This window comes from Haliotis asinina, chromosome 6 (assembly GCF_037392515.1).
Source record: "Haliotis asinina isolate JCU_RB_2024 chromosome 6, JCU_Hal_asi_v2, whole genome shotgun sequence".
Lineage (NCBI taxonomy): Eukaryota > Metazoa > Mollusca > Gastropoda > Lepetellida > Haliotidae > Haliotis > Haliotis asinina.
Window position 1 is genome coordinate 66,473,324 of NC_090285.1, and position 26,458 is coordinate 66,499,781.

The 26,458-nt window shown below is 39.1% G+C and overlaps 1 protein-coding gene across 1 annotated transcript; it reads right to left on the reverse strand.

Moving 5' to 3' along the window:
- Positions 1-5,350: 5,350 nt before the first annotated feature.
- Positions 5,351-20,584, reverse strand: LOC137287039 (uncharacterized). Its single transcript, XM_067819149.1, has 12 exons — positions 20,175-20,584; positions 19,854-20,013; positions 11,746-11,916; positions 11,071-11,162; positions 10,616-10,842; positions 9,957-10,210; positions 8,939-9,161; positions 7,746-7,841; positions 7,340-7,545; positions 6,459-6,659; positions 5,963-6,137; positions 5,351-5,486 (listed from the first exon to the last, which is right to left on the reverse strand). Exons 1-12 carry the CDS (start codon positions 20,483-20,485, stop codon positions 5,371-5,373), a joined length of 2,232 nt encoding a protein of 743 aa, XP_067675250.1. The 5' UTR covers positions 20,486-20,584; the 3' UTR covers positions 5,351-5,370.
- Positions 20,585-26,458: the final 5,874 nt, after the last annotated feature.

Here is a 26,458-nt window from a genome sequence, read left to right on the forward strand (position 1 = left end):
CTAAAACTACTTGATCCTGTGCACCACCAAGGCCTAAGACTTTGTTCTTTTAGAACTTCTCCTATCAACAGTCTGTACGTCGAGGCTGATGAGCCTTCTCTCAACCAACGCCGTATAAAACTATCTTTACAGTACATTACAAAATTAGCTTCTAATGAGTCTAATCCTGCATTTAATTGTGTCTTTAATCCTCTTTATGAGGATTTGTATAACAAAATGTCTTCCCTTATTCCGCTTCTTGGGCTCAGAAATAAGCCATTTCTTGCTGCTTCTAGTATTGAGTTGGAAAATATAGCTCCTTTCCGACTTCTCTCTTCTCCTCCTTGGTAGTTGGTTAGGCCACAAGTTGACCTAACATTAACTACATTTAAAAAATCAGAAACTAATGAATTACAATACAAACAAGAATATAATCAATTAAAACTTAAATATAGCAATTATAAATCCTTACTTACAGATGGGTCCAAGGACGGTGGTGCAGTGGCCTGTGCTACTGTCATTGGATCGAGAACAATATCTTCTAGACTACCAGATACCAGTTCTATTTTTACAGCAAAAGCTAACGCCATACTAACGGCTCTTAGATATATTCAAAGGCACCCTAAACGTAAACAATATATAATCTATTCCGACTTTCTTTCTTGCCTTCAGGCTATTAAAAATATTTCTTGCAAACATCCACTTTTAATTGAAATTATTGAATTGTATAATAATCTTGCTACTGGTCAATATGACATCGTCTTCTGTTGGTTACCCAGCCATGTAGGAATCTCTGGTAACACATTGGCTGACCTTGCTGCTAAAGCAGCACTCCATAAATCTGTGACACCACTTCTTATTCCTTACAGTGATTACAAAGCCACCATTAGATCTTATATCCGTGATCTGATGCAAAAGAAGTGGGACACCCAAGTGGGTATCAATAAATTACATGAGATAAAACCTTACATTGGTTATACCCACTTGGGCTGTCAGTCCAGATTTGAAGAGGTCATACTACGACGATGTCGTGTTGGTCATACGAGGTATACACATGCATACCTGTTGAAAGGTGAAGATCCTCCATTTTGCATCCCTTTTGATGAGAAAACCACGGTCAAGCATATTCTGCTTGACTGTGTTGAATTCTCCATCATAAGGGATAAATATTTCAGTGTCAAAACTATGAAGGACCTTTTTACCAGTGTTAGTTGTCATTTAATCATTGGCTTTTTAAAGGAAATCGATTTCATGGTTGAATTTTGAGCAATATGTTTTTGTAGATAGATATATTTTAATGATTGGTAGTTTAGATTAGTAACTTGAATTGTTGGTGGCTGTACCCTCAAAGGGGGTTGAAGCATTATTGTCCTCCTGAGAGGGTACGTAGGTCCAAAAACATTCATAGTCAATTTAAGCCTACCAGGTTTTTAATCGTAGTATTCGTGTTATTTTAAGTTTGGCTAGCATTTCTTACAATCTCCAGCGGCTGAGGGGATGATGTAAATCCAGCTAGGGTCCATGCAGGTAGCAAAAGTACTGTAAGTCCCCATGGTCCCTAGTATGGTGATCTACCTCAGTTGTTGGAGACCTATAGCCTGTTTTTATATTGTTTTGTCCAGATAGTGATATTAGTTTTAACTTTCCACACTAGTTTTAAATTGTAACTGTGATATTCTAGTTGTTTTACTGTCCTTTGAGGACAGGCTTATTTATGAAATACATATCTTACATTTTAGTATTGAATGTTCTCGTCACGATATGGCTGAAACATTGCCGATGTGACGTTAAATACTAACTCACTCACTCACTCCTACCGATATTTTGAAATCTGATCATGTATGCTGAGGTTTATTGACAAACCTCGATTATACGTAAATTTCATTCGTTAGCTCGGTTGTGTCAATCAATCATATCGCGTGTGACGTTGCCAGCACGTGTGTGTCAGGCGTAGGCTCATCGTGAAGACTAAGCATGGATGACCACACGCGAACATTAGCTAATAAACAAAAAATAAAATGTGGGATTTTTTCATTATTTTAAACTTTTGCCCGAAAATTCGCAAGGTAGAAGGAAAGTGATAACTGCAGTGAGAATGAAACTGTCTGTTGTTAGGACGCCTACCGAAGTGCGAGAATCGAGTTACAGTAGCGCTACTGTCAGTAATGAAAACGATTCTCAACAGTCATGGCTCAAATTATACACGTGGTTATATCATGACCAAACGTCTACCGTGATGACGTGTTCCCTGTGTAAAAGACGTAAGAAAGATAATTTAGCAACAGGTGGTAACCACAATTTTAGAACTGGCAGGCTGACGAGATATACAACTAGGGCGGACCACCAAGCAGCTGTAGAAGCTGAAATTATGAAATTAAGTTTTGACAGAGTCATCGAGACAGCTTTAACTAATAAAGAACACGTTATTACAGTGAGATTGGAAGTAACGTGTTGGTTGGCCACAGAAAATCTACCAACGCATGACTGTGTGAGTGTGCTGCTGATTAATGTTGAACAGCTAGACTGACACCAACAAGCCACAACACTCTAATGTGGTTTAAAAGAAAAAACACAAGGTACAACAACAGCAACAACAAAAACAAACAAAACAACTAGCAAAACAGTTATGAATTACATATCCTTTATTTTATCCTTTATCCTAGTAGTAAATTAATGACCCACAAAAGAATAGGATGACCCCTTTTCTTGAAAAGGGAAGAGTCCTTCTGGTCTGACATTTTGAAATCCTACCTTTAACTCTGAACAGTTATCATATATCGTTTGATACATTGTGAATTTATTCAATGGTATTTTGGTTTACATTTTTTATACTAAGATGAAGTCTAATAGTGCTAAAGACCAAGAAAACATTGTATCAATACATCGGGCAAGCATTCGCTGACAGTGTTTTCTATTGTTGATGACCGGACTGAAACAGCTGATACCATTGTGGTCGCCATATATCCCATACCTTGTGCAGTTGTTATACTTGGCTCTCACCTCCTCACCAGTGGCCTGGGCCACCCGGAATATCACATCAGGGCCACAGAAAGGGCGAAACAGTTTCAAACTTTGCGGACACTTCACCCATACGTTTAGCTACTATAAATTAGTATGTACTGTTACGAGAGTGTATTTTCTGTAAATTGTATTAATGTGCTCATTATTTTTGGGTCACAATTTTTATAGTTTTGAGTGATAATTATTACTGGGCACATTTTGTGTCATAAATGTTCAGTGATTTTCGTACTTTGGCAGCAGGCTTTATGCTAGTGCTTTAGAGTAATCTCACTTTGAGCATGTGTTTTGATTAATTGATGACTTCCGGGAGACTACGAGAAAAATCTGCGTTAATGCCGAAGGTGGCACATGTGCTCGAATGTTCAGGAATCTGTGACTTTGTATATGCGGCTGGTTGTCGTGTTGACGACACGGAGACACACAGAGATTAAGTGGAGTATATATATCTGCCTGCCTCTCCGTCAACTCTTGACCTACATAACTGCTGCATGACCGCTCACCATGGTACATTCAGTATAACGTTTCTCACTCTCAAACCAAGACTATTGGTGAGTTGATATTATATTTGTGACCCATTACTTTAGATTTGACTCAGTTGCATCGTACATGAAACCTCTATTGTGAATCTTTGTATCTTGTTTTCTGCTCAATACAAAAGTATATATATTTTGCTGGTTCTGAGGGGATTTCTTTTACCTTTTGTCACGGCAAATTTGCCCTACGAAGACAATTAATTCAACAGAGTGTTAAGAGAGTGCATCTTCTGTAAATTGTATTATTAAGTAAGTAATACTTATTATTGGGTCACAACGTTTAGTGTTTTGAGAGAAAATTATTATGGGTCACATTTCGTATCATAAATGTTCAGTGCTTTGGCAGCAGGTTTTAAGGTTGTGCTTTAGAGTTACCTCCCTTTGGGTTTATGTTCTGATTACAAGAGCATACTTCCGGGAGACTACCAGAAGATTCTACGTTGATGGTGATGGTCGTATGTGCTTTGTATACAAAGGCTGGTTGTGTTGACGACACAGACACACGGATTAACTGGAGTAACTTCAAACTGCCTTGTCAACGCTTGACCTACACATAACCGCTCCATGACTGCTCACCGTGTTACTTTCAGCATAACTGTTTCTCACTCTCAAACCAAGACTTCGGTGAGTTGAGTGACCCATTACTTTAGACTTGACTCAGTTGCATTGTACATGAAACCTCTCTTGTGATTTTTTGTATCATGGTCTTTTTTGTTGAATAAAAAATATTGAAAATATCAGAGTTGTCAGTGTTATATTTTGCTGGTTCTGTGGGGATGCCTTACACCTTTTGTCACGGCAAATTATTCACCGTAACAATAGCTCAAAATGGGGGTTGGAGAGGAGGGACGATTCAAAAGCCATCACACATGGCACAGAATCATATCGATACCTAGGATCTGGCTCTTGCTGAGACTTGGATGAGCCTCGGGTGTATGTGCACGTGGTTTTCTCTGTTGTTGGACACACACACTTTGTTCGGGAGATCGAATCCCACATTTACAGTTATGTAACGTGCATGGTCCCCCCAAAAAGCGACCGGTAGCAATGAAGCAGGATCATCTTCCAAGTCTATGTTCCCCAGAGACCCCAGAAATGAGGGAGATCTCTTTTTTCTTGTAAATGTATTTCTTCCACTCTCCATTCATCACTGCCAAGAAATACATCTTACTCTAGATTGAGCAATTATGTATACAGTAAGCAAAACGTTTCATTGTTTCACGAATGTCCAAGATGATTAGACGTCAGCACGTGCCAAATATACTCCTTCACTGTTCTTAAGACAAACGAAATTCAAATTGAGTAGGCTGCTTAAACAGATCTTACGCCATTGTTTTTACAACGGCGAAACATGGGAGGGACGATGCTGTGTTCTTGTGCCCAGACAACATGCTGCTCTGATGTTAACTATCATGCTTAACATTATACTTTACCGACTATGTTACAATACTGAACGCCAGTTCAACAGGATGTACCAAATGGTCGGTACACTCCATAACATCATGGTCATATATAGCTCATATTCCAATGCTGATGTTATTGGTGACCCGAACGACTTGCTATATGTCACTTCATCCGTCGAACGTAGCCACATTGATAGCCAATAAATCGAGTGTATTTGAAGTAATTTAATAATTGTAGCATGACCTTTTTACTAATATCCACCATGCTGGACTGCAGATCCACACGCTGTGGTTGTTGTCGTTTTATTCCCTCACGGGGCAATGGTGATTTTATTGGTCAGTTAATCTGCCTCTTGAACATCCAAGTCAGTTGTAGAATTTAGCCAGCGAAATTGTGTGTACAAAGAAAAAGAAAGCATAGTTCTTGTATTTTATTAATATCGACCAAGCACCTTTTTCCCTACGACTTTGAACTGGCCAGCAAGGACATTGGATTCTACAGCTGGACTCACGTTAGGCTGCTGACCTCCTGCCCATAATGAAATGACACCTGAAAAACAATTACATTGATTCTGTACGTGACAATAAGTTCATAATTACTGACGACATAATTTAACAACACCAAGAACTGTTGATAACCTAAGGACATTTCTGACGACTTCATATCTACGATTAAACAACATGTATTCCTTTTTATTGTTAATAAAGAAGTTGACACAGCTAATTCCTTGAAACACTTATGAGTGTCGCTGTTATATTGACGTTTCTCTTAGGAGGAGGCAACTACAGGCATTAAAGAGGGTAGTCTGATATTTGACAATGGGTGAAGTAGTCTTCTTTGGCAAAGTTATGGGGTTTCAAAGGTTCATCTACTGCTCCTCGTGATATAAAAGGATCAGATAATATCAGGATAAAGAGATCTGTTCACTATAGCTGTGTGTTTATAACATCAACCACTGGAGTTCCGTCCCAGTCTCGATACACTCGGCCATCACCAAGTGTTCTGTACCTGCACATTCAACATACCTGGTTCAACAACCCATCCATCCTGTTCAGTCCACACTGCCATGGTTTCAGCCGAAATAGTAAAGTCCCAACGTGTTTGTTCACCCCGTGGTACAAACACTCTATCGAAGGCCACCAGCTGACGCTGTGGAACTGTGACAGTGGCATTAGACCAGGATATATACACCTGGATAACCTAAAAATAAGAAACGATGCGTCATTCTGATATTCGTCATTAACATCCTTCCCGCACTGTGTGCAATAGATCGAAGGACCGTCAACTAGTCTTTACATTCTATCGTTATTATCCCATGTTTGCCTGAAGGGATTTGGTCCCTCCATGCGCTTGATTCATGACATGATAACCCATGTACGTAGACTGGAGCTCATGAAATCAGTCACTGGATTGTTTGGTCCATATTCGATTATTCATAAATATGCATCTAAACAATACAATGTGTAATACACTCCGACATCTAACAATATAATTACAATGCATATTTTCAGTGTTACAAACCTCTTCGGCATCGAAGGATCCTCGATTGGTAAGAGACACAGAACCAGTCAAGTCGGTCCCGGCTGTCACCTGATCGGGATACTCCAAGATGTCGTAGAAGAAACTGGTGTAGGACAGGCCGTAGCCGAAGGGGAAGAGAACTGGATACGTGGCGTACCGGTATGTGCGTTCAACCATTGAGTAGTTTGTCATGTCAGGTACCTTGTGAGAGGATGTAAGTGAACAGTCAAAACATACGCGCCAAGGGTAACACTGTTGAGAAGGTATCAAACCTCCTTGAAGGTCAACATTCCAGATACTTTCCTGGTAGATCCATATACTACACTTCTCAGATGAGCCTGGTACGCTGTGGTGTGCATGAAATACTGTTTTAAGTAGCGTTAAACCAAACCCACTACCTGATGTTCCATGGCCAAGGAACGATTCTTTTATGGATAATGTCCTTGTTAAATTCTGAACCGTTGCATCATAGAAGGAAACTATTTCGACTTCCTCAAGGACAAACAAACAATTCCAAGACACAAGGGTGATAGTAAAGGTCATATTTGCAACAAATATGTATATACATAAGAATTCATAACATTCTGCATTATTTATGGTATAACTGATTGTGGCACGATAGCAACATGACACCTATACATTAAGGCACGAAAATGCTCTATCGGTACTGTTATTCAGAGTTTTCTGTATAAACATCAAAGTTATATTATTTGAACCAAATCACCGAGCGGATGTAGATGCTGAACAAACTTTCTCCATCGTGGCGTTTTACATCCATCAGGATGTAAACTAATCCAATGACTTTTGAGAAAAACTCGAGTGATTCTCAAAATTGGTAAGCAATAACCAGGAAAGGTGTGGAGTCAAAAACATATACACACCGTATCTATATACCTTGGCCACGTAACCGGAAGTCTGGCACCAGGAACGGAGTTGGGTCCTTCAGCTAAAAGTACTCTTCGCAATGCCTCGCCTGTTGCTTGCGCTGGGAAAAATAGTTCCATGATGGCATGAACTTGTGGACTCTCAACAGCCCATGTAACGTTGAGTGGCCCAGCATTGAAGAGAAGAAGGATGACCTTCGCACCTTCAGAAAGAAAAGACGAAGCATGAAGATTCATTGGAAATGATAGTGGTAGTTGGTGTTACAGATGCTGTTGGAATAATTGTTCTTGCAGGACTTGTAGACAACAATACCATGGTAATGGTAATAGGTGACTGATAAATGACCATTCACGACATGCAGAAGAAATCCAAGAGTTGAGTATACACTGTATCCCCACGTACCCTGTCCGTATGTGACAGCATCCTGCAGCAGCTGCAGCTGTTGTCCAGGCAGATCCAGGTTGGGCTTATCGTTGGCTTCAGACTCTATTTCCGTACCTGCAAAAAGGTGATCCCAACGTCAACACCATCGTGTTCACGTACAAAACATCATTGGATTCCGTTTAGCTCTTTTTCCTCATTTGATCTTAAGGCCATGTTCTAATTATTTTGAAAAAATGTAATACTTAAGGGCCATAGGACCACTAGACCCTCAACATCCCCTCCATCAGTCACACACTGTTGAGAAGCACAAGACATAGAAAACTATTTATGTAACTAGGTAGAGAGAAGAAACTGCAAAGTCCCCAAAACATTTAGTAAAGAGACTGACATTGCCTCTGCTTTTCAATGGTCCATTTAAAAAATACGCATATATATTTTGCCCTTTATACCGCATGAATGAATATGCTTCTCACGGTAGTCAAATGAGTGAGTGAGCTTAGTTTTACGCCGCACTCACCAATATTCCAGCTATCTGGCAGCGGTCTGTAAATAATCGAGTCTGAACCAGACAATCCATCCATTGATCAACAGCATGAGCATCGAGCTGCGCAAATGGGAACCGATGAGATGTGTCAACCAAGTCAGCAAACCTGACCACCCGATTCCTTTAGTCGCCTCTTACGACAAGCATAGTCGCCTTTTATCGCATGGGTTGCTGAAGGCCTATTCTAACTCAGACCTTCATGGGTCCATGACAGTCATATATTTATTTATTATCCCAAAACTGTTCCACAGGAGATGTTGCTTTTGTGCGAGATATCGTAATGACACTAGATGTTGTACACTGTCTAGACAATGCTATGATGTCATAAACTTGATAACGTCACGATGCTATGACATCACTACACCACAAGATAGTAGTACCTGTTTACAGATGTACACTTTTAACTGACAACTAATGAAGTGTGATCTTGATGAAAATAGAACCCCATGCTCGTGTCTTCTGGTATCAAACACAAACGCTCGTTGATAGGAGTAAAATACATTTGCAAGTTTATCAACTCGTATATGTATGTGTAAAGGCCATGTTCATGTGTTATATTCTCATGCAAAGACTTTCGTTTAAAACCTTGTGTGCAGTAACATCAAAGATTAATGCCCCAAACAAGTTACTTTTAGAATAATATCCAACTAAAATAGATTAGACTCACCTGTCCCAAGACACACAAACACAAGATCACTGCCATTTGCCGCTGTTTGGACTTCTTGACGGGCATACTGCGTGCATTTGGTGTCCGTGCAGCCAGCTCCATACCTCGCTGTAGTCCAGACAGACTGTACGCCTTGTAGAGGGGTGGTGGTGTATTTAGGGTCCATATTAGCAGTGTAATCTCCAAACAGTGCTTCAGGATTGTTGGCCATTGGTCCCACAACCTGTTTTGCAACAATTCACATTATTCATGTTAGTGATGGAGCGAGTTAAAATTTAACGTCATACCGGCAATATTTCGTGACGAGAACAAATTTGACAGTGAAATGGAATATGAGTATAATATAAAAACCTGTCCTCAAAGGGGAGTAAAACAACTAGAATATCACAATTACAACTAAAACACATATGGAAGGTTTCAGCTAATAACACTATTTGGACAATACAATATAAAAACTGGCTATAGATCGCCAACAACTAAAGACAGATCACCAATCTTGGGACAAGGCTAGCTATTCTCGAAACGTTCGTAGCGCTACGAACATCTTAAGCCCATTCTTAACACATTGGCTACGATCAAAGTTAGGAATTCTTAGGGCCACGAACGCTTCGAAAATACGGACACAGGGGACTTACAGTACTTTTGCTACTTGCTTTGACCTTAACTGGATTTCTATCAACTCTTCACCCACTGGTGATTGTGTTCAAATTTAGCCCACAATGCTACATCTAAAACAGCTGGTAAATTTAAATTTACTTTTTGGGATGTTTCGGGACTTACGCCCCTGGCAGGAGGACAATAATTTTACGATATTTCTACTCCCGTTGAGGGTACAGCCATTAAAAATGTCAGTTACTAAACTACCAATAATAAAATACTTTGCTATTTACAAATCAATGAACAAATTTAAATGTTAAATTTGTTTGATCCCAACCCGTATCAGTATTTCTGGGAATGACGCAGAATTACATCCACCCTGTGGAAATATATGATACCCTTTTGAATTACATACACTTACCGCCACATCTCTGTAGTCCGATGGTTTTATGGGAAGGACGTTGTTTTCGTTTTTCAACAATACAAACGTCTTCAACGCTGCTTCCACCGACAGGTTTCTGTGAGCCTCACCCTGAACTATTGACATGTTTAGTTTGGTGTATTGATTCATTTCAGGTGGATCAAACTCTCCTAGTCTCATTCTGACGCTGAACAAAGCCTTCACCCTTGTCTTGACCACGTCCTCAGTTAGCTTGCCTTTTTTAACGGCTTCAACTGTAAGGAAACACAAGACCTTACCTTATCTCGTACATTTCACATAGTCCTCTAAAGTCGTCGGACATTTCCCGACTATGGTAGGATATACCAAAATATGCCATACGAAAGCTTAGAATATGTAAATATGACGAAACAAGAAAGACATTTTGAATGATATGTTTTCCTTTATGCCGGCATGGTAATTCATCAGTGATGCGATGCGATAAAAAGGAAAAGTACAGTTTCTTTCCCCAGCCAACATGTGAACAATGCGAGTTACAGATTCATGAGTCATAAATACTTTAACTATGTAATTTGGCATGGAAGACTGTCAAACAGGCTTCAGATCTCACCATCCCACAGCCAGGTTTACAATGAAAGCATCACTGCAAAGGAACTCTAACACGAATAATATATTCGTACCAAGCGACATAAACACAGACTGAGATATGTTTGGTGAGTATTCAAGGTTGCACCCAGCATTCACAGCCGCTGCAACAGTGTCGACGCTGTTGTTGAGGTAGTGGTGATGGTAGATGATGGTCTCAATGGCACCTTCGTCGCTGATCACATAACCCTTGAAACCCCATTCCGTTCTCAGAATATCCGTCAAAAGCTTCTTGTTGGCACATGCTGGAACGCCGTTGATTCTTGGAGATAAGGTATACACATCAGAGGGAATTACAAAGACGCACCGCTGTTACCAATATCAAGATACTATTTGTCCTCCATGAATCTGGGTCATTTCTTGTTGGTTTTGTTGCTAAGAAGAGTCTCTCACTCTATCGATTTGGTACGTTCGTTCTGTAGCTGCCCATTTTGGCATGACTAATAATCATGGAGTAATGATTCCCTAATAAAACAGACTATGACACTACCTATTGCCGCTGCACATAAGGCTGTAGGTCCCGGCCTTGACACAGGCGTGGAACGCTGGGAGAAAGGTCGTGCGCCAGTCTCTTTCAGACACCTGTCAAACAAATGCGTGTGGTGCTAATTTTTTTTCCAATATTTAAGTGAAATCGGGATGGGACCATCAACATTATGCTTCAAATATTGTACCTATGTGGATATAAGGGTCTTTGGGATGATGCCCAAACCTTAACTTCAAAGTTGCCCGATCGCCCTCAATGTACGGGAAAAACCTATAGTCCATGCAAGTGGTCTAGATAGATGTATTTGAGTTATTTAAGATGTTTAATCTTACATATGAAGCATAAGCTCAGAAACATTCACTAAAGCAGTTTTACACTTACATTATATTGTCTTTTGCGATTGGCAGAAACAGTATGGACATGGTTTCGTAATCGATATTTTATGCGTGGTCACAGCTGGAATCGTGAACTCAGGGACATCATATATGAAGTTCAACTTCTGTGCGCAACACGTTCTCTTGAGAAGTTGGAACTCGTAAAATATATATATTCACACTCAATATATTTGACGATGAACAGTCGTCTAGTGAATAAGCCAGATTTGTTCTCACTGTGATGAGCTGTTTACACGCTTTTCATATGACACAAAGTGACCTCCAGTGTTTCACGCCAAGTTACCTCTGCATCAAACGAGTAGCGGGAAACAGGTATGTTTTCAGGACCTCCAAGGACATCAAAGTGTTTGCAACCAGCGTTTGCTCTGACATAGCGGGGGTCGTTTCCTTGGAGACCCTTCACGAAGTGTGTAGCAAAGACTCCACTCAGAAATGGATCCTCTCCATATGTTTCCTGCAGAAAAAGAACAATTGGAACTGTATGAATAGAAGCTCACACATATATAGCTTGTTGCCTTTTGCATGAGAACATTGTTGCCACTGTTTACTGTACACAATGCTAGTCATTTCTTCCTATCTCTGTGACTGTAGATAAAGAATATATTCGTAGCCTTCAAACAAGGTTTTCCTCTGAAAAAGGACAAGGTCAGTGGTCATTAGTGTGTAGACCTACTATTTATCTTGATTGTTATTACAGCTGCTTTAAATGTAATTATGTATGGAAGTATTTAATCAAATACAACATTAACATATGCATGTCTTTCCATATTTCTATTGTGCACTAGTTCTCGTTTAATCATAGGATTTTGGAAAGAATTAAATCTGGTAACTGATTTGTAAATAGATAAATATTTTACAATTGGAAGTTTAAATTAATAACTCAATTTGTTAGTGGCTGTACCCTCAAAGGGGGTTGAAGTACTGTAAAATTATTGTCCTCCTGAGAGGGTACGTAAGTCCAGAAATATTTGATGTAAATTTAACTTAGTAGTATTTTTATTATTTTAATGTATGGCTAATTCTCCGCATAAAAGCCAATAGCTGAAGGGATGGTGTAAAGCCAGCTAGGGTCCATGTGGGTAGCAAAAGTAATGTAAGTCCCCATGGCCCCTAGTGTGGTGATCTACCTTTAGTTGTTGGCGATCTATAGCCCATTTTTTTCATTGTATTGTCCTCTATAGTTGAACTGTTTCAGATCTAATTACTAGTTTTACATTCCCTGTGATATTCTGGTTGGTTTTACTGTCCTTCGTTGACAGATTTTTATAAAGTACCATTCATTAATATGAAGTTTTGTAATTAATCGCTCTCGTCACGATATAGCTGGAATATTGCCGATGTGACGATAAATCTTAACTCACTCAATCACTCACTCTATTGTGTCTTATTGTAATAGAAATCCAGGGGAATGAAAATCTGACGTGCGGGTCATTGGTTAAAACGTCAATATGATATTGTCCCACACAATCTGGCCATGACCATTTCGCATAATCGACAAGGCCATTTGATACTTTGGCTTATAAATCAGAAAGCAAGAAATGTATTTATTGTATCCAAAGTAAGAATCGGTATTAGAAGATCCTATTATTGTACAATATTAAATACTTCCCCTGAAACCTGTTTTGAAATCAGTAGTCCATCAAAACGTGTGATCGACTTGTTTGTAACCATAAGCCAACTTATATACATAATGCAGAACTCAGAATATAAAGATTAATTCTATTTCTTTAGAAATAATTAACTGGTAGCTAATGTGGTCAAACAGAACCAGCTAGTGTCCATGTTGGAAGCATATGTACTGTAAGTCCCCACGGTGCCAAGCATGAAGTTTTAGATGGTCATGCTAGTTGTATATCTATATTTGTGGTCTTCTAGTTGATGATCTCCTGTCCTTCGCTGACAGGGTTTAAGGAAGTAACGTTATGTCTTAAGAATCTATTAGTTGTTTTAGTCACGATATGGGTGAAACACTGCTGATGTGACGTCATATCTTAACTTCGCTCACTCACTCACTTACTGACTATGGTCAAAAGGATCCTAATGAGTTAAACTGAAAAAATGCATCCATTGTAAATTAGCACATTGGAGCATTACAAACATGAAAATTATTCATTAAAAGGGACAGAGAATGGGAATTCTGGATGACAAAATGCGATATCGTAGGAGAGGAGCTTTTTCACACCTGGTCTGACAATCCCAAATAAATAAAATGAAAGATGCTGTAATTCTATATCATATCTTCGTACATATTTATCTTATCAACTTAAATCACCGTCTGAGATTAAAACTGGCAATGCACAGTCACAGCCAATGCACTACCAACGATGACACACATGGCGTGCAACCAACGACTGACGATGTCTTGCTGGGCAGTAGGGATATTACCGCATTCGTACCTCCTATACTGTAACATAGGAAGCAGTAATGCTACGAGCAAAGTTACGAGACCTTAGGCTTACGAGAGTTTTGTGAAAGGGGGCCCTGGCCTCCGATGTGACAGTACAGAGGGACGTGATGGGAGTGTTATTGGGAAATACTTATTTACTTTCAATAAGGTAGGAAATGCATGCACCTCAATTAACAGACAAGAATAAATCAGATTGAAAGAAACAAATGTTTGATATAAGGAGCAGATAAAAATCATCATAAAAAGAATCTAAAGCAGAAATGTAAGCTAACTGGAATCTAGTTTTTCATGTATAATAAGGACAGATGGGTTTCTTTTTATCGCTTTAAGAGATAATGGCCGATTCTCAATATTTATGCACGTGACCTTTAACAGGTTCCAAAACAAGGTTATACTAGCTGCTGATCACTATTGTGTACCACAGGGTACATCCGATGCACGGAACGAGGGCTCACTGTCATTTCACACGTTTCCAAAACCCGAAGATGTCCGAAAGAGTTGGAATATTGCTATTCGACTGGACGGATCCTTCGTTAGGCTAGGCTATAATTCTCATTCAGGTTTTTCGAAATTTTATCCTGAGTTAATTATGGCGCCAAATGCAAACACATAATATTATCGGAGCTGCAGTTGTTTGTCGGCGCATAAGACAGAAACAAATATCAGGTCACGTCATTCTGCCTACACGATAAAATTAGACAAATCAATTTTTTTAATTATAATAATTGTGTATTACATGTTTACCCGTATGATTGCATCGATAGCATGACTTACAATTAAAAACATATGGTAATTAACCCCGCGTGGTCCTGTGTTAGAAATGGTGGCAGATGGACCCAAGAACAATGACTAAATAAAGTAGTGTGTGTATGTACAACTTTTCATTGTAACCATTCTAAAACTTGGATTTCCGAATTTTTTTAATGGCAATCGCCTTACTTTCATTTTACTTGTATTTATATAACAAGCATTTTCGGCCTGAGGACTATATGTACACACCAGTAAGGAGGATCCTCATGGAAGGATCTGTGCCATCCATATTTCCAAGTGAAATAGATACAGAAATGACTTCCAGCAGAGTAGTACAGAACCCAAGAAAGAAAAATGTTACGAGTGTGTATTTTCTGTAAATTGTATTATTATTGGGTGACAACGTTTAGTGTTTTTAGTGATAATTATTATGGATCACATTTCGTATCATAAATGTTCAGCACTTTTAGTATTTTAGCAGCAGACTTTCCGGAAGTGCTTTAGAGTTACCTCCCCATGACCTTGTGTTTTGATTAACTTTTGACTTCCTGGAGACTGCTAGAAGATTCCACGTTGATGGCGATTGCCGTAAGTGCTCGAACTTTCATAAATTATTGACTGCATATATAAAGGCTAGTTGCCGTGTTGTCGGCACTGAAACACACACAGACTGCTGGAGTATATATCTGCCTCTCTGGCAACGCTTGATCTACATAACCGCTGCGTTACATTCTACATAACTGTTTCTCACTCTTGCACCAAGACTTCGGTGAGTTGACCTTATATTGTGATCCATTACTTTAGATTTGGCTCAGTAGTATTGTACATGAAACCTCTATTGTGTAGCTTTTTATCTTGCTGTTTTTGCTGAGTACAAATATATTGAAAATCTGCTCTGTGTTGTATTTTGCTGGTTCTGAGGGGATTTATTACACCTTTTGTCATGACAAATTATTAACCGTAACAAAATCAAGAGTCATCAGAAGATGACATATCCCCCCGGCCCCCACATGTTTGAAAGGACAAATAATCTGAGAGTTACTCATTGTTTTTTAAGACTAAGTTTGAATTGTTTCCATGGAATTCATGAAAATTATAAATGCCATATATCTGTAACCAGCAAAGTCACAATTTCAATTTCTCACATATCTGCCAAGATGTGTTGAAAGATATGAAATGGTTTTCGAGCTCTGGGAACAAGGCCACCCCTCCATTTTGAGACTAAGTCCATGGAAACCAAGAAAATAATACATCACAAAAACCTATAAAAACCAAGAGGCACCACTTTGGGGTCTGCCACACATATCTAGAAAGTTATTCTAGCAGATACTAAGAAGGTTTTGAGTTCTGCTCTGGAAATGAAACACACCTCTCACTTTTGAGATAGGTCCAAAACTTTTCCATGTAATCCGAGAAAATAATAAATCACAAGATCCTGTACATTGCATCTACCACGTTTTGCAGAAAATTATTAAACGGCTTTTGAGTTCTGCTCCGGAAACGAAACCCCTCACTTTTGAGACTATGTCCGAAACGTTTCCATGGAAACCGAGAAAATAATAAATCACAAAAACCTGTACATAGCAAAAGGTACCACTTTGGGTTCTGACTTTTATATCTACCACGTTTTGCAGAAAAATATTGAATGGTTTTTGAGTTCTGCTCCGGAAACGAAGCCCACTCCACCATAAGACTAACACCAAAATGTTCCATGGAAAAACAAAAAAGATATAAATGCCCAAAATCGGTAAATAGCGAAAGGCACAACCACAGGCTGAGATTACTATATCTATCAAGTTTGGTCTAACAATATCGAACGGTTTCTGAGTTATGCTCCGGAAACAAAATGATTACGGACGGACGGACAGACACATATATCTACTATAGGCGGTACAAATACATAAATAATTTACTGACATGAGAACATATATACAGTACAGTCAAAATACTTCTAGGGTTATGAGAGACAGTGTGAAAAAACAAGACACACAATTTTAAGAGGTCTGCACCTGGGAGCAGTTGACGGCAACGCAACGATTCGGCATGCCAGAAATCAGCAAACTGACGAGCTTCTTACACGCTTTATATACTACTAACTGAAAGAGCTTCCTTGCATGCCGTCATTGCGGTTCGCTTCATTGCTCTGGCGAGTTATCCAACCTGGCAACTTTTAATCGCTTGGTATTAATTTAACCACGCGGTTTTTTTTGTGTTTTTTTTTGGTTTTTTTAAAGAATTAATTTGGTGTTTCGCTTAAGACTAACCTCAAGTCTTTCATATGTAAAGGTTAAGAGGACAAAATAGAAAAGTTTATTCCTTCTTTAAAAGCAAGGTGACCATTATCCTTCCGGCTGAGGTACTGCGGATCATGGAGGTCATTGATCAGAAGGTCTGGGCACCTCGCCGCGAGTAGGCCAAAAGGAGGGTTGGAACTTGGGTCTACCACCTTTCGGTCTAGAGAAACAGTCATCCATGCGTTTTGGGACTTATTACAATCCCACAGGGATGTATATTCACACTGCCTCCTTTACCTGAAAAATATCAGCATACCATTTTAAATACCGGTATATGCTTACACTTTTTTACATTTATGGATACTGAAACCGCAAAAGAAACGCAAGTTTCTATTTTCGAAACGTGTTTCAAATGAATTTTGTTTCGAACAAAAATGCATGAATTTCATTCCAGTTTGATCCTTTATTAAAACCACCACAGTAGACTAAACTGACTGTTACAACTCTAGGAAAACATGCCATGTCTAGCTTAACAGCAACGAGGAATCGCCACTGGAATGTTGCAGACCGGATCCACACCAAGTGCAGTGGTCAGGCACTTTAGATGTCACGTGACAACAATCTCAAGACTATCATCTAACCGGTAATGTTCAAGACCGACCACGTGCAGGATGCCCCAGGGTGACAACGCCAGCGCAAGATCGTCACTTCCGGGTTACTCGTCTGCGTAACCGACAACAACGAACAACACAGAAAGCTGCAACCATTCGAGACCCACAGCGTCACATCTCTGCAGACACTGTTCGTCTTCGTCTGAGGGCAGCAGGGACCAGATCTCTCCATCCCTACGTCGGACCGATTCTGAAGCAACGTCACCACCAACACCAGCATTGTCAACAATGGCAACAGATGTTGTTTTGTGATGAGTCCAGATTCAAGTTGTTCCACGCCGATGGCCAATTGCATGTATGGAGACGATGTAATGAACGTTACACCAACTGTCATGGAGGCTGATCGCTGTGGAGTTGGACGTCTCATTGAACACGTTAACATGTGTTTGCTCAACGTGTGACTGCTGTAGTCTACAGAGATCGGGTCCTCCAACAACACGTTGTACCGTTATTCCAGGCCTATCCTCAGCTCCAGACTTTCCAGCAGGACAATGTTCGTCCTCACACTGTACGGGTCTCTGTGGACTTCCCCAGAGGGAAAAACATTTTTTGTACTGCCCTGGTCCTCTCTATCCTGTTGATGACTAATGGTACTTCCCTTAAGAACGAATCAAAAATTAGTTCTCACAAAAGGTGGTGCAGGTTCATCAGTCTGTGGGAGTGTAGTTAATAACGATAGATCTGCATGATTTAACTTCAGAGATGAAAACATGGTTCAAATGGTCAGGCCTACCATACAAACGGTGAACAAATCATCAAACCTCATTTACACAAGACAGAACAAAAATCACCAAAATGGGAAAATAAACTTCCCAAACTGCATCAAAATCTCCTAAACCGAAACAAACGCTTTGTTATGGAACAAATCGTTTGAAATGGAAACAAAACTCGAGTATCAGCTACAAGAGTGCCCGAGCGTACAAAACCGGCAGCCAAACCACCCCGAAACGGCATAAACATAGTCAAAGATGGCGAGTAAAGGAGACGAACAGCCTTTCGACAAAAATGTTTTTCGTCAATGTAACGAAAATTTGATATCGGGATGTGGCACCTCAACCCCCTATTGAAGCAGGCTTCAGACCTTTGTTCATGCTTCTAATTGTCAGACTTACGATATGTCGAATAAAAACATATTTTCTATCAATAGGAATGACAGAATCAGATATCCAGTTTAATATACACAGACATAAATTAAACAGTATTCATAGAAATAGCCTCATAACATACCTTTTAAAATGACAACAGCACTGGTTCCGACCTGTAGCACTGTTGCTGCTAGCACTGACCACAGGGCTACTCTGTAAGGTCACATGCATTTAGCAGTATATGTACTTGTATGAAAGGAATGTACTAGGCTATCACAATTAATAAACATTTATGAGATATTTTACAAAATGTGTGTTCCTAATAATATATACATATTCAGATATTAGACTGATGGTATTTTTTCAAGACAACATCATGAACCCAACTTACAGTTAAATGATGTGGTGATTCATTTGTCTTCATGGAACGGTAAGAACCAGCTCATATTACACAAGATATGTCATTACATGATGGTGCTAAAAAAGATTACAAGTGAAAAACTTACAAGACAAGGAAATAGAATTACATGGAATAATTTAATCTGAATTTTATATAATGGTATCTGGCGAATACCCCCTTGGTTGCTGACATGATGGAATCTAGGTCACAGTGACCTGTGAACATGGTAAATGCCTGTCATTGATCTAATCAAAAGCAGTTCCAAAAGAGCTTCTCAGTTGCACATTATAATGATAAATGTGTGCCCCCTAATTTTCATAAGGATGGAGTCAATATGACAACATGTGAAGGGAATCTAAAAGCCTACGTCAATCATAAATCAGCAATGACTGAGCATTGCCAGCTAGTATGATCGTTACCACTTACAACTGGACATTAATGAATGAAACTCACTTCGCAAATTGAAAATGAGCCCTTCGCTGTAATACTTGTTCAGCTGGGAGGTCCCGGCACTTCTGCTATTCATCTGTACGTAAGTCTCGACAAAAACGTAGAGACGGGAGAGCTGTCAGATTTCTTCCGGAATTTCGTCGCCATCACGATTCGGAGATTACGCGGGTATAACCTCGTTTTGATAGCGGTCACATGCATAAAATGTAAGAGTAGCCTATTCAACAGCTTTAGCCTACACGAAGTAAATATGTCTGTGATAAATGTGAGAGTCCAAATATTTAAGGTTTCCTTTTTGCAAAATATCCTATCCTAATCTTAAAGGCGGTAGAAGGCAAGTGGAAGAAATTTACGACATGAGAGACCAAATTCCTACGTATCTGGGTTCTCTCACCTGATTCCTACCCCACCTGGGGTCTCTCGCGATATTGATTACCGGACTGGTACAGCTGATACCCTTGTGAGTGCCGTATATCCCTTGTGAAGTGTAGTTGTTATTCTTGGCTCTCACCTCCTCACCCGTAGCCTGGGCCACCCGGAATATCAGATCTGAGCTGAGGGAAAAGCGAAAACCTTTTCATATTTAAAGATGTAAAAATGACTTCCCAGCTTGGAGAAGAAGTACTGTGAGGATAAAACATAAAGGTATACTCTATGTGCAGTCATTTCTAACCGTACATACTGTAAGCACAGTATGTCCTAATGAAGGTCTTACCTAAATGACGCCCCAAGTCCTAATGCCTGGGGGAAGGATGTAGCCTCGCCCGCCCATACATCTCCCCGGAGACACTCGGTGACCCATGAGTAGGGTTTGATTCCAAGCCGGGGTATAGCAGGTGCGGGACCACCGAAAATTCCTCCACCCCTACGGGCCATCTGTAGTTGGATCTCGTCCAGTGTAAGACGACCCACAAGATCGTTGACTCTGTCCTCCCAGGTTAGAGATACATTTCTAAAGGGGTAGTCCCCAACCACTAAGGGGACGAGAGCGAGAAGAAGGAGAGGCATTGTGTGTGGACGACACATCGAAAGTGAATGTATGACAGCAAATTAGATATCTGTTGTAGGAACGACGTGACACAATTTAAATTTGACTGCATACGTGTCAGACCAAGGCATGATTACATAGAAGGTTATAAGATAAGATAGCAGAACAGAACAGGTATATTTTCTTAATTGTTTTTGTCAATAAAGCTAAAACTGAGAAATAGACTCAAACACAAAGTAACTAAACACTATCAAGTATTTGATGCCTAAACATTCACCAACATCCTGCACGTGGAGCTTGCGGACGAAATGCTTATTTAACGCACCTTTGAAGTCTTCGAGAACACTCAGTGAAAAGAAGGTAAGCGTCAGAACCGACCTACCGGTGACTCTGATGAAACAATGAGGTAAACGCGCCAACTGTGCATATGGACTGAGAAAAACGGAAAAGATCCAGACTCGCATTATAGAGAGTGATATAAGTCCCAAAGATCGCCGGGAGACCTGTGGATCGTGGTGGAGGAGATTCTTAACTAGGAAATCACGGAGATGAGCCTCAACCGGGAATGGAGATTCTGTAATTGTGTCTACGCACATAGCCTGTTGACAGCATGGGATCTGGGAGCGATACAGGAAAAAAACTCAGTAGATCTAGTCAAAAAGAGCATCCAGAGCGAAGGGACGGAAAATGTCGCGATAGTCTTCGCAAGTGTGCACCATTTTCGTGCAGTTTTGAGATTTTGTGCGACTCAGCGAGCAAACAGAACGCAACTGAAGGAACGCAACGCAACGTTTCAACGCAACTGAGGAAAGTGTTCCATTTTTTCAAAAGGAATTACAAGTAAGCACACTATTACTACTTCGTTCATATGGAAATGAACGGCTTATGAATTCAAAGGATGGACTCAGTATCTGTCGACATAAAGGTTTCACTGACATTTTAGGGACGTTCCCCAGGCCCCCCTCAGTAATTGAAGGAACTGCATCTGAAATGTAAACAAGCGCAGCTCACTCGCGAGACAACTGCAGTGATATCGGCAGTTTGGCCCCTATCGGAAGCTATGTCGGTAATACTTGAAACACACTCGGCCTCCTAAAGGTGCATTATGAATCTTGACGTTTTTCAGGCAGGTCGATAAATCACTGTAGACCATTTTTCCGATAATTTTCTTGCATCTGTGCAGGGTCATATCACACACTACTGGCTGAAAATTGTAAACCTGAAATTTTCATGTTATACTCCAGTCACCTAACAAGAGGGGATAACTGAGCGAACATCTTTGCTTTGAATGAAATCCATGTGGTGATGCATTCTCAAAACATTCATTATTGTTGTATCAACATTGATTCAATCCTATATATCTCCCAGTTTCGACAATCGTACATTGAAAGTACTTTTTTTAAGAGTATACTTTTTATTGTGGAATGAGAGGGAGTACCCATATGTTTGTATGAACAACGCATGAGTATGGAAAATCGACATAATTATTGCCCGCACAAACCAAACTGTTTATTGACATTGCACAGATGTTTTCAAAAGAATTATGGCATTGCTTCTCATGGATATTATATGGCTGTGTAGATGCTTACGTGAACCAAATCTATTTATCTCTCAAATAAGAGTGAGTGAGTTTAGTTTTACGACGCACTCACCAATATTCCAGCTATATGCGGGCGGTCTGTGAATAATCGAGTCTGGACCAGATAATCCAGTGACCAACAACATGAGTATCGATCTGCCCAACTGGGAACCGATGACATTTGTCAACCAAGTCAGCGAGCCTGACCACCCGATCCCGTTAGTCGCCTCTTACGACAAGCATAGTCGCCTTTTATGGCAAGCATGGGTTGCTGCAGGCCTATTCTACCCCGGGACCTTCACGGGTCCTCAAATAAGGAATGCAAAGAAACACCACAGTAGTGACATTTTGAGTTGGCAAATAATTCATGAGTATGAATGATCACATTGCTATCGACATGGACACCTCACTGAGATTTTATAGATGTTTGAAAAGAATTAAGTGTATGTGAACCAAATATTCATAATATCAATAGGGGATAAAGGGAATAGGGAATGAAACCTCATTGCCTTCTGTGTTTGTATGGAAACTCTTGATTATATATGATCGACTTTTAATACATTGACATTGTAATAGATGTTTGTAAAGAACCATGCTTTGTCTACCAAATCTTTACACATTTCTCAGTTACGATATGCAAGGAGCACGTCCCTGGTGCCATTTTTGTTTGTATGTAAAACTCATGATTATGAATGATGGACGTAATATTTGAAAGGAATGATGTTTATGTGATCCATATATCTACATATTTCTTTAATATGAAATGCAAGTGAGCACCCTCGTATGTGTAAGTAACTTAGGAGTGTGATTATGTTGTCGACATTTTCATTTCACAGGCATTTTATGGAGGTTCTGAAGCATTCGAGTTTATGTGAACCAAATGAGTAATTCAAACATTTAATCACCTTTAGTTTCTACAAAATGTACACTATTAAACCTCATTGTAACGCCAAAAATTAAATCGAATTCATAAAGATGTATCGCTTCTCCGTAGTAGTTCCTGAAATTTTCAAACGGGCCTTGGGGTGAAAACAATCACTATAATATATATCTAATCCGTACTTTGTTTCCTTACCCAGATCCCTGCTTTATACAACTGATATCTGAATATAGGTATTATATCCGTTTTCAAGGAACGGATACTTTTCAACCTAATACCTAATACATAAGTGGGGAGCAAGCCTCCGGACGTAGGTAATTTGTTATGATATCAAAACTGTACGTGGGTACACACTTTTTATTTAGTTCATTATCTTTTTTGCATTTTGGTTTTGTTTGTACCACACATATTTTCAAATGCTTTGCTGTCACAAAAGAAATGTAAAAATATTAGTCTAGAAAATGTTGTGAAACAAAATTCTAAAAACACTGGACAATGAATCATGATGTAAACAAAGAAAAGTTGAAAGTGTTATCTCTTAACTGCTGAGGTCTAAGCAATGCGTGTAACAGAAAAAAAAGGTATCCCATTTATGAGGCCAAATAGGGCTAACTTAATTTGTCCCCAGGATGTTTACTTTTCTGGTGAGCAGGAACAATTAATTAACCAACAATGGTGATACCATGAATGTTATTTCAGTCATTTTAAGAGGAATGCAAGACGAACGTTCTATCCCCCGCAACGCGTTTTGCGAGGGTATTAAATTTCGCTCCGTCCGTGTATACGTGCGTGCATTTGTCCACCCGTGCACATTATCTTTTCCGTAGCAGAACTCCAGAACTCACTATTTCTTCACCAAAGTCGACATACATTGGTCTGGTGGTGTAATAGTGCCTTCTGATAGCGCTGTAATTTTGAATAAGATAATTATTTTGCGTTACAATATCAAGAAGTTAGACTTTGATTTTGTGCTCGTTTCCAGAACAACACATAAATACAAAACCGTTCCCTATTTCTTCACGGAAACTGGCACATAGATAGATCTGGTGTTGTGCGAGAGCCATATACTAGTTTTGGAATTCTGTGTAAAGTACTTTTGTGTTTCTTTGGCAACAATTTCGACTTTGACCGAATTTGGTGTCTTCACCAAACTTGGCACATGGATAGTTCTGGTGCATTTTGGTAGTTTATGAATTCTGAATAAAATACTTTTTTTGTATTTCCATGGCAACAATGTTTGACTTTGACTGAAATTGGTGGCAGTACTCTTTTCCGGTAGTGGTCCTTTCTGCAGCAGAACTTCAAAAACTTTCAATGTTGTCCTTACACTTGGCCATATACACACCAAAACATTGGACATACTTATAACAGTTAGACACACTTATAACAATAAGACATACTCACGAAGATTAGTTTGCCATTGCGTGGGATATTGATGACTTTTTGAATTCAGAAACATTCATCAACAAATTCATAAAGAAAATGGAAACTGTATATTACTGAGAGTAAATGTAAATGATAGTCTGTATACAATAATCAACATATATGGACCAAATCAAGATTTTATCGAAACTGTCAGATACTCTAGAATCAGAAGACAGAAATAGATATATAATATGCGGAGATTGGAATATAATATTACACAGTAACTTTGATACTTATGATTACAAGCTTGTAAATGATCCAAAAACTAGAAAAGAATACCTCAACACTATGAATGTACTTGACTTGAAAGATCCATGCAGAGAATCAAACCCATATAACACACGTTTCACCTGGAGACAAACAAGCCCACTTAAACAGTCTAGACTTCAGACTTGACCTTTTTCTAGTTTCACATAATCTTATGCAATGTGTCGTGCAATCAGATATATTCCCAAGTGTCTGATCACTCAGTAACTTCAGTAACGATTTTTTTAGATATAACAAGAGAAACGGGCTTCTGGGAGTTCAACAATTCATTACTTTATGATGAATAATATGTGGAACGTGTAAAACGTACCGTAAAATACTTTACAGCAGTATGAGGTAAACAACGAAGAAGTGGAAAATATAGAAATATAGTTTCAATGATGAATTATCATGGGAAATGTTATTGCTTGAAATAAGAGGTATAACCATATATCATTCATCTGCTGAAAAAACCCACCAAATTATAAATAGGGAAAAAACTTTTGAAACAAATAAAGAGATTTAGAAATTGAATTAGATACTGGTCTAGAGGACAAAAATTCAGAAATAACGAAATGAATAAATGAAGTAAAACATGATTTGGAGGATATCACAAGTCAAAAGTAAGAAAGTGAAAAATAATATAAGTGCAGGCCCCGATGTATAGTGAAGTGAACTTCTTAAATTCTTTGGGAACGATTTAAATAAGTAGATTTAAATTCGTTGAATTATGCAATAAACATGTCTGTCTCTCTGTGTATCGCCAAAACAAGGACTTAATACATGTTTGCCAAAGGGAAATAAAAGAAAAAATATCTGAAAATATCTGATGCTATATTGGGAAATCACTAGACAATATACTCGTATATGACATTATGGACTATACAGACTCATATCAAATTACCGGTCTGTTGCTACTTTTTGATTCCAAAGAGGCCTTAGACTCATTTGATAGAAATTTTATGCAAAATGTTTTGAAGCTTTTTAATTTGGGACCAAGCTTACAAAAATGCGTACACGCCTTTTCATGATATTGAATCTAGCGTAATACTGAATGGATTTGGAAGTGACTATTCAAAGATAAACATGGGTTGTCGTCATGGAGACCCGATATCACCGTATATGTACTTTCCATGTGTTAGCTTTATTAATAATAATAAATAAAAAATCAAGGGAATAAAGGTTGGTAATGTCCAAAGTCTTCTTGCCCAGTTTGCTGATGACACTACAATAACCTTTGATGGATCAGAATCAAGACTCTATGCAGTTTTAAACACATTATCATTCTTCGCAAGATTTTCAGGTGTAAAGGTCAACACAGGGAACAGGTGTAAAGGTTTCCAAAGAAAACACGGATCTGATATGACTCGGACGCAAGAAAAGATCTAGGTTCAAGGTGTGCAAAGAATGGAATTTGGACCGGACTTCAAATTTCAGACTGTTAGGAATAGATGTTGATGGGTTAGATGATATGATAGACCTTAACTACAAAGGCAAATTTGGTAATTCTATACGGAAACGAATCTCTTGTCCTTGAGATACATGGCACCGATGGGCAGAAATACTATCTTGAAACCCTTGCTTTTACCAAAACTAAATCATTTATTTACATCAATCCCTAACCCACATGACCATATAATACAAAAACATATGCATGTTTTATTTTTGTGAGGGAAAGGAAAAAAGGAAAAAAAACCCAAGGATAGTGTAGCTATCATAAGAATTACCACAAATGCCCAAAAATTAATGTGGATCAAAAGGCTGATCACTGAAAATTTTATATGTGTGTCTGTCACCAACGCATGCATACCATATAGCTTTAAACCACGTTATGCTGATGCAGAATATGTAGGTAACCATATTATGCCAAGTATTTCAAAC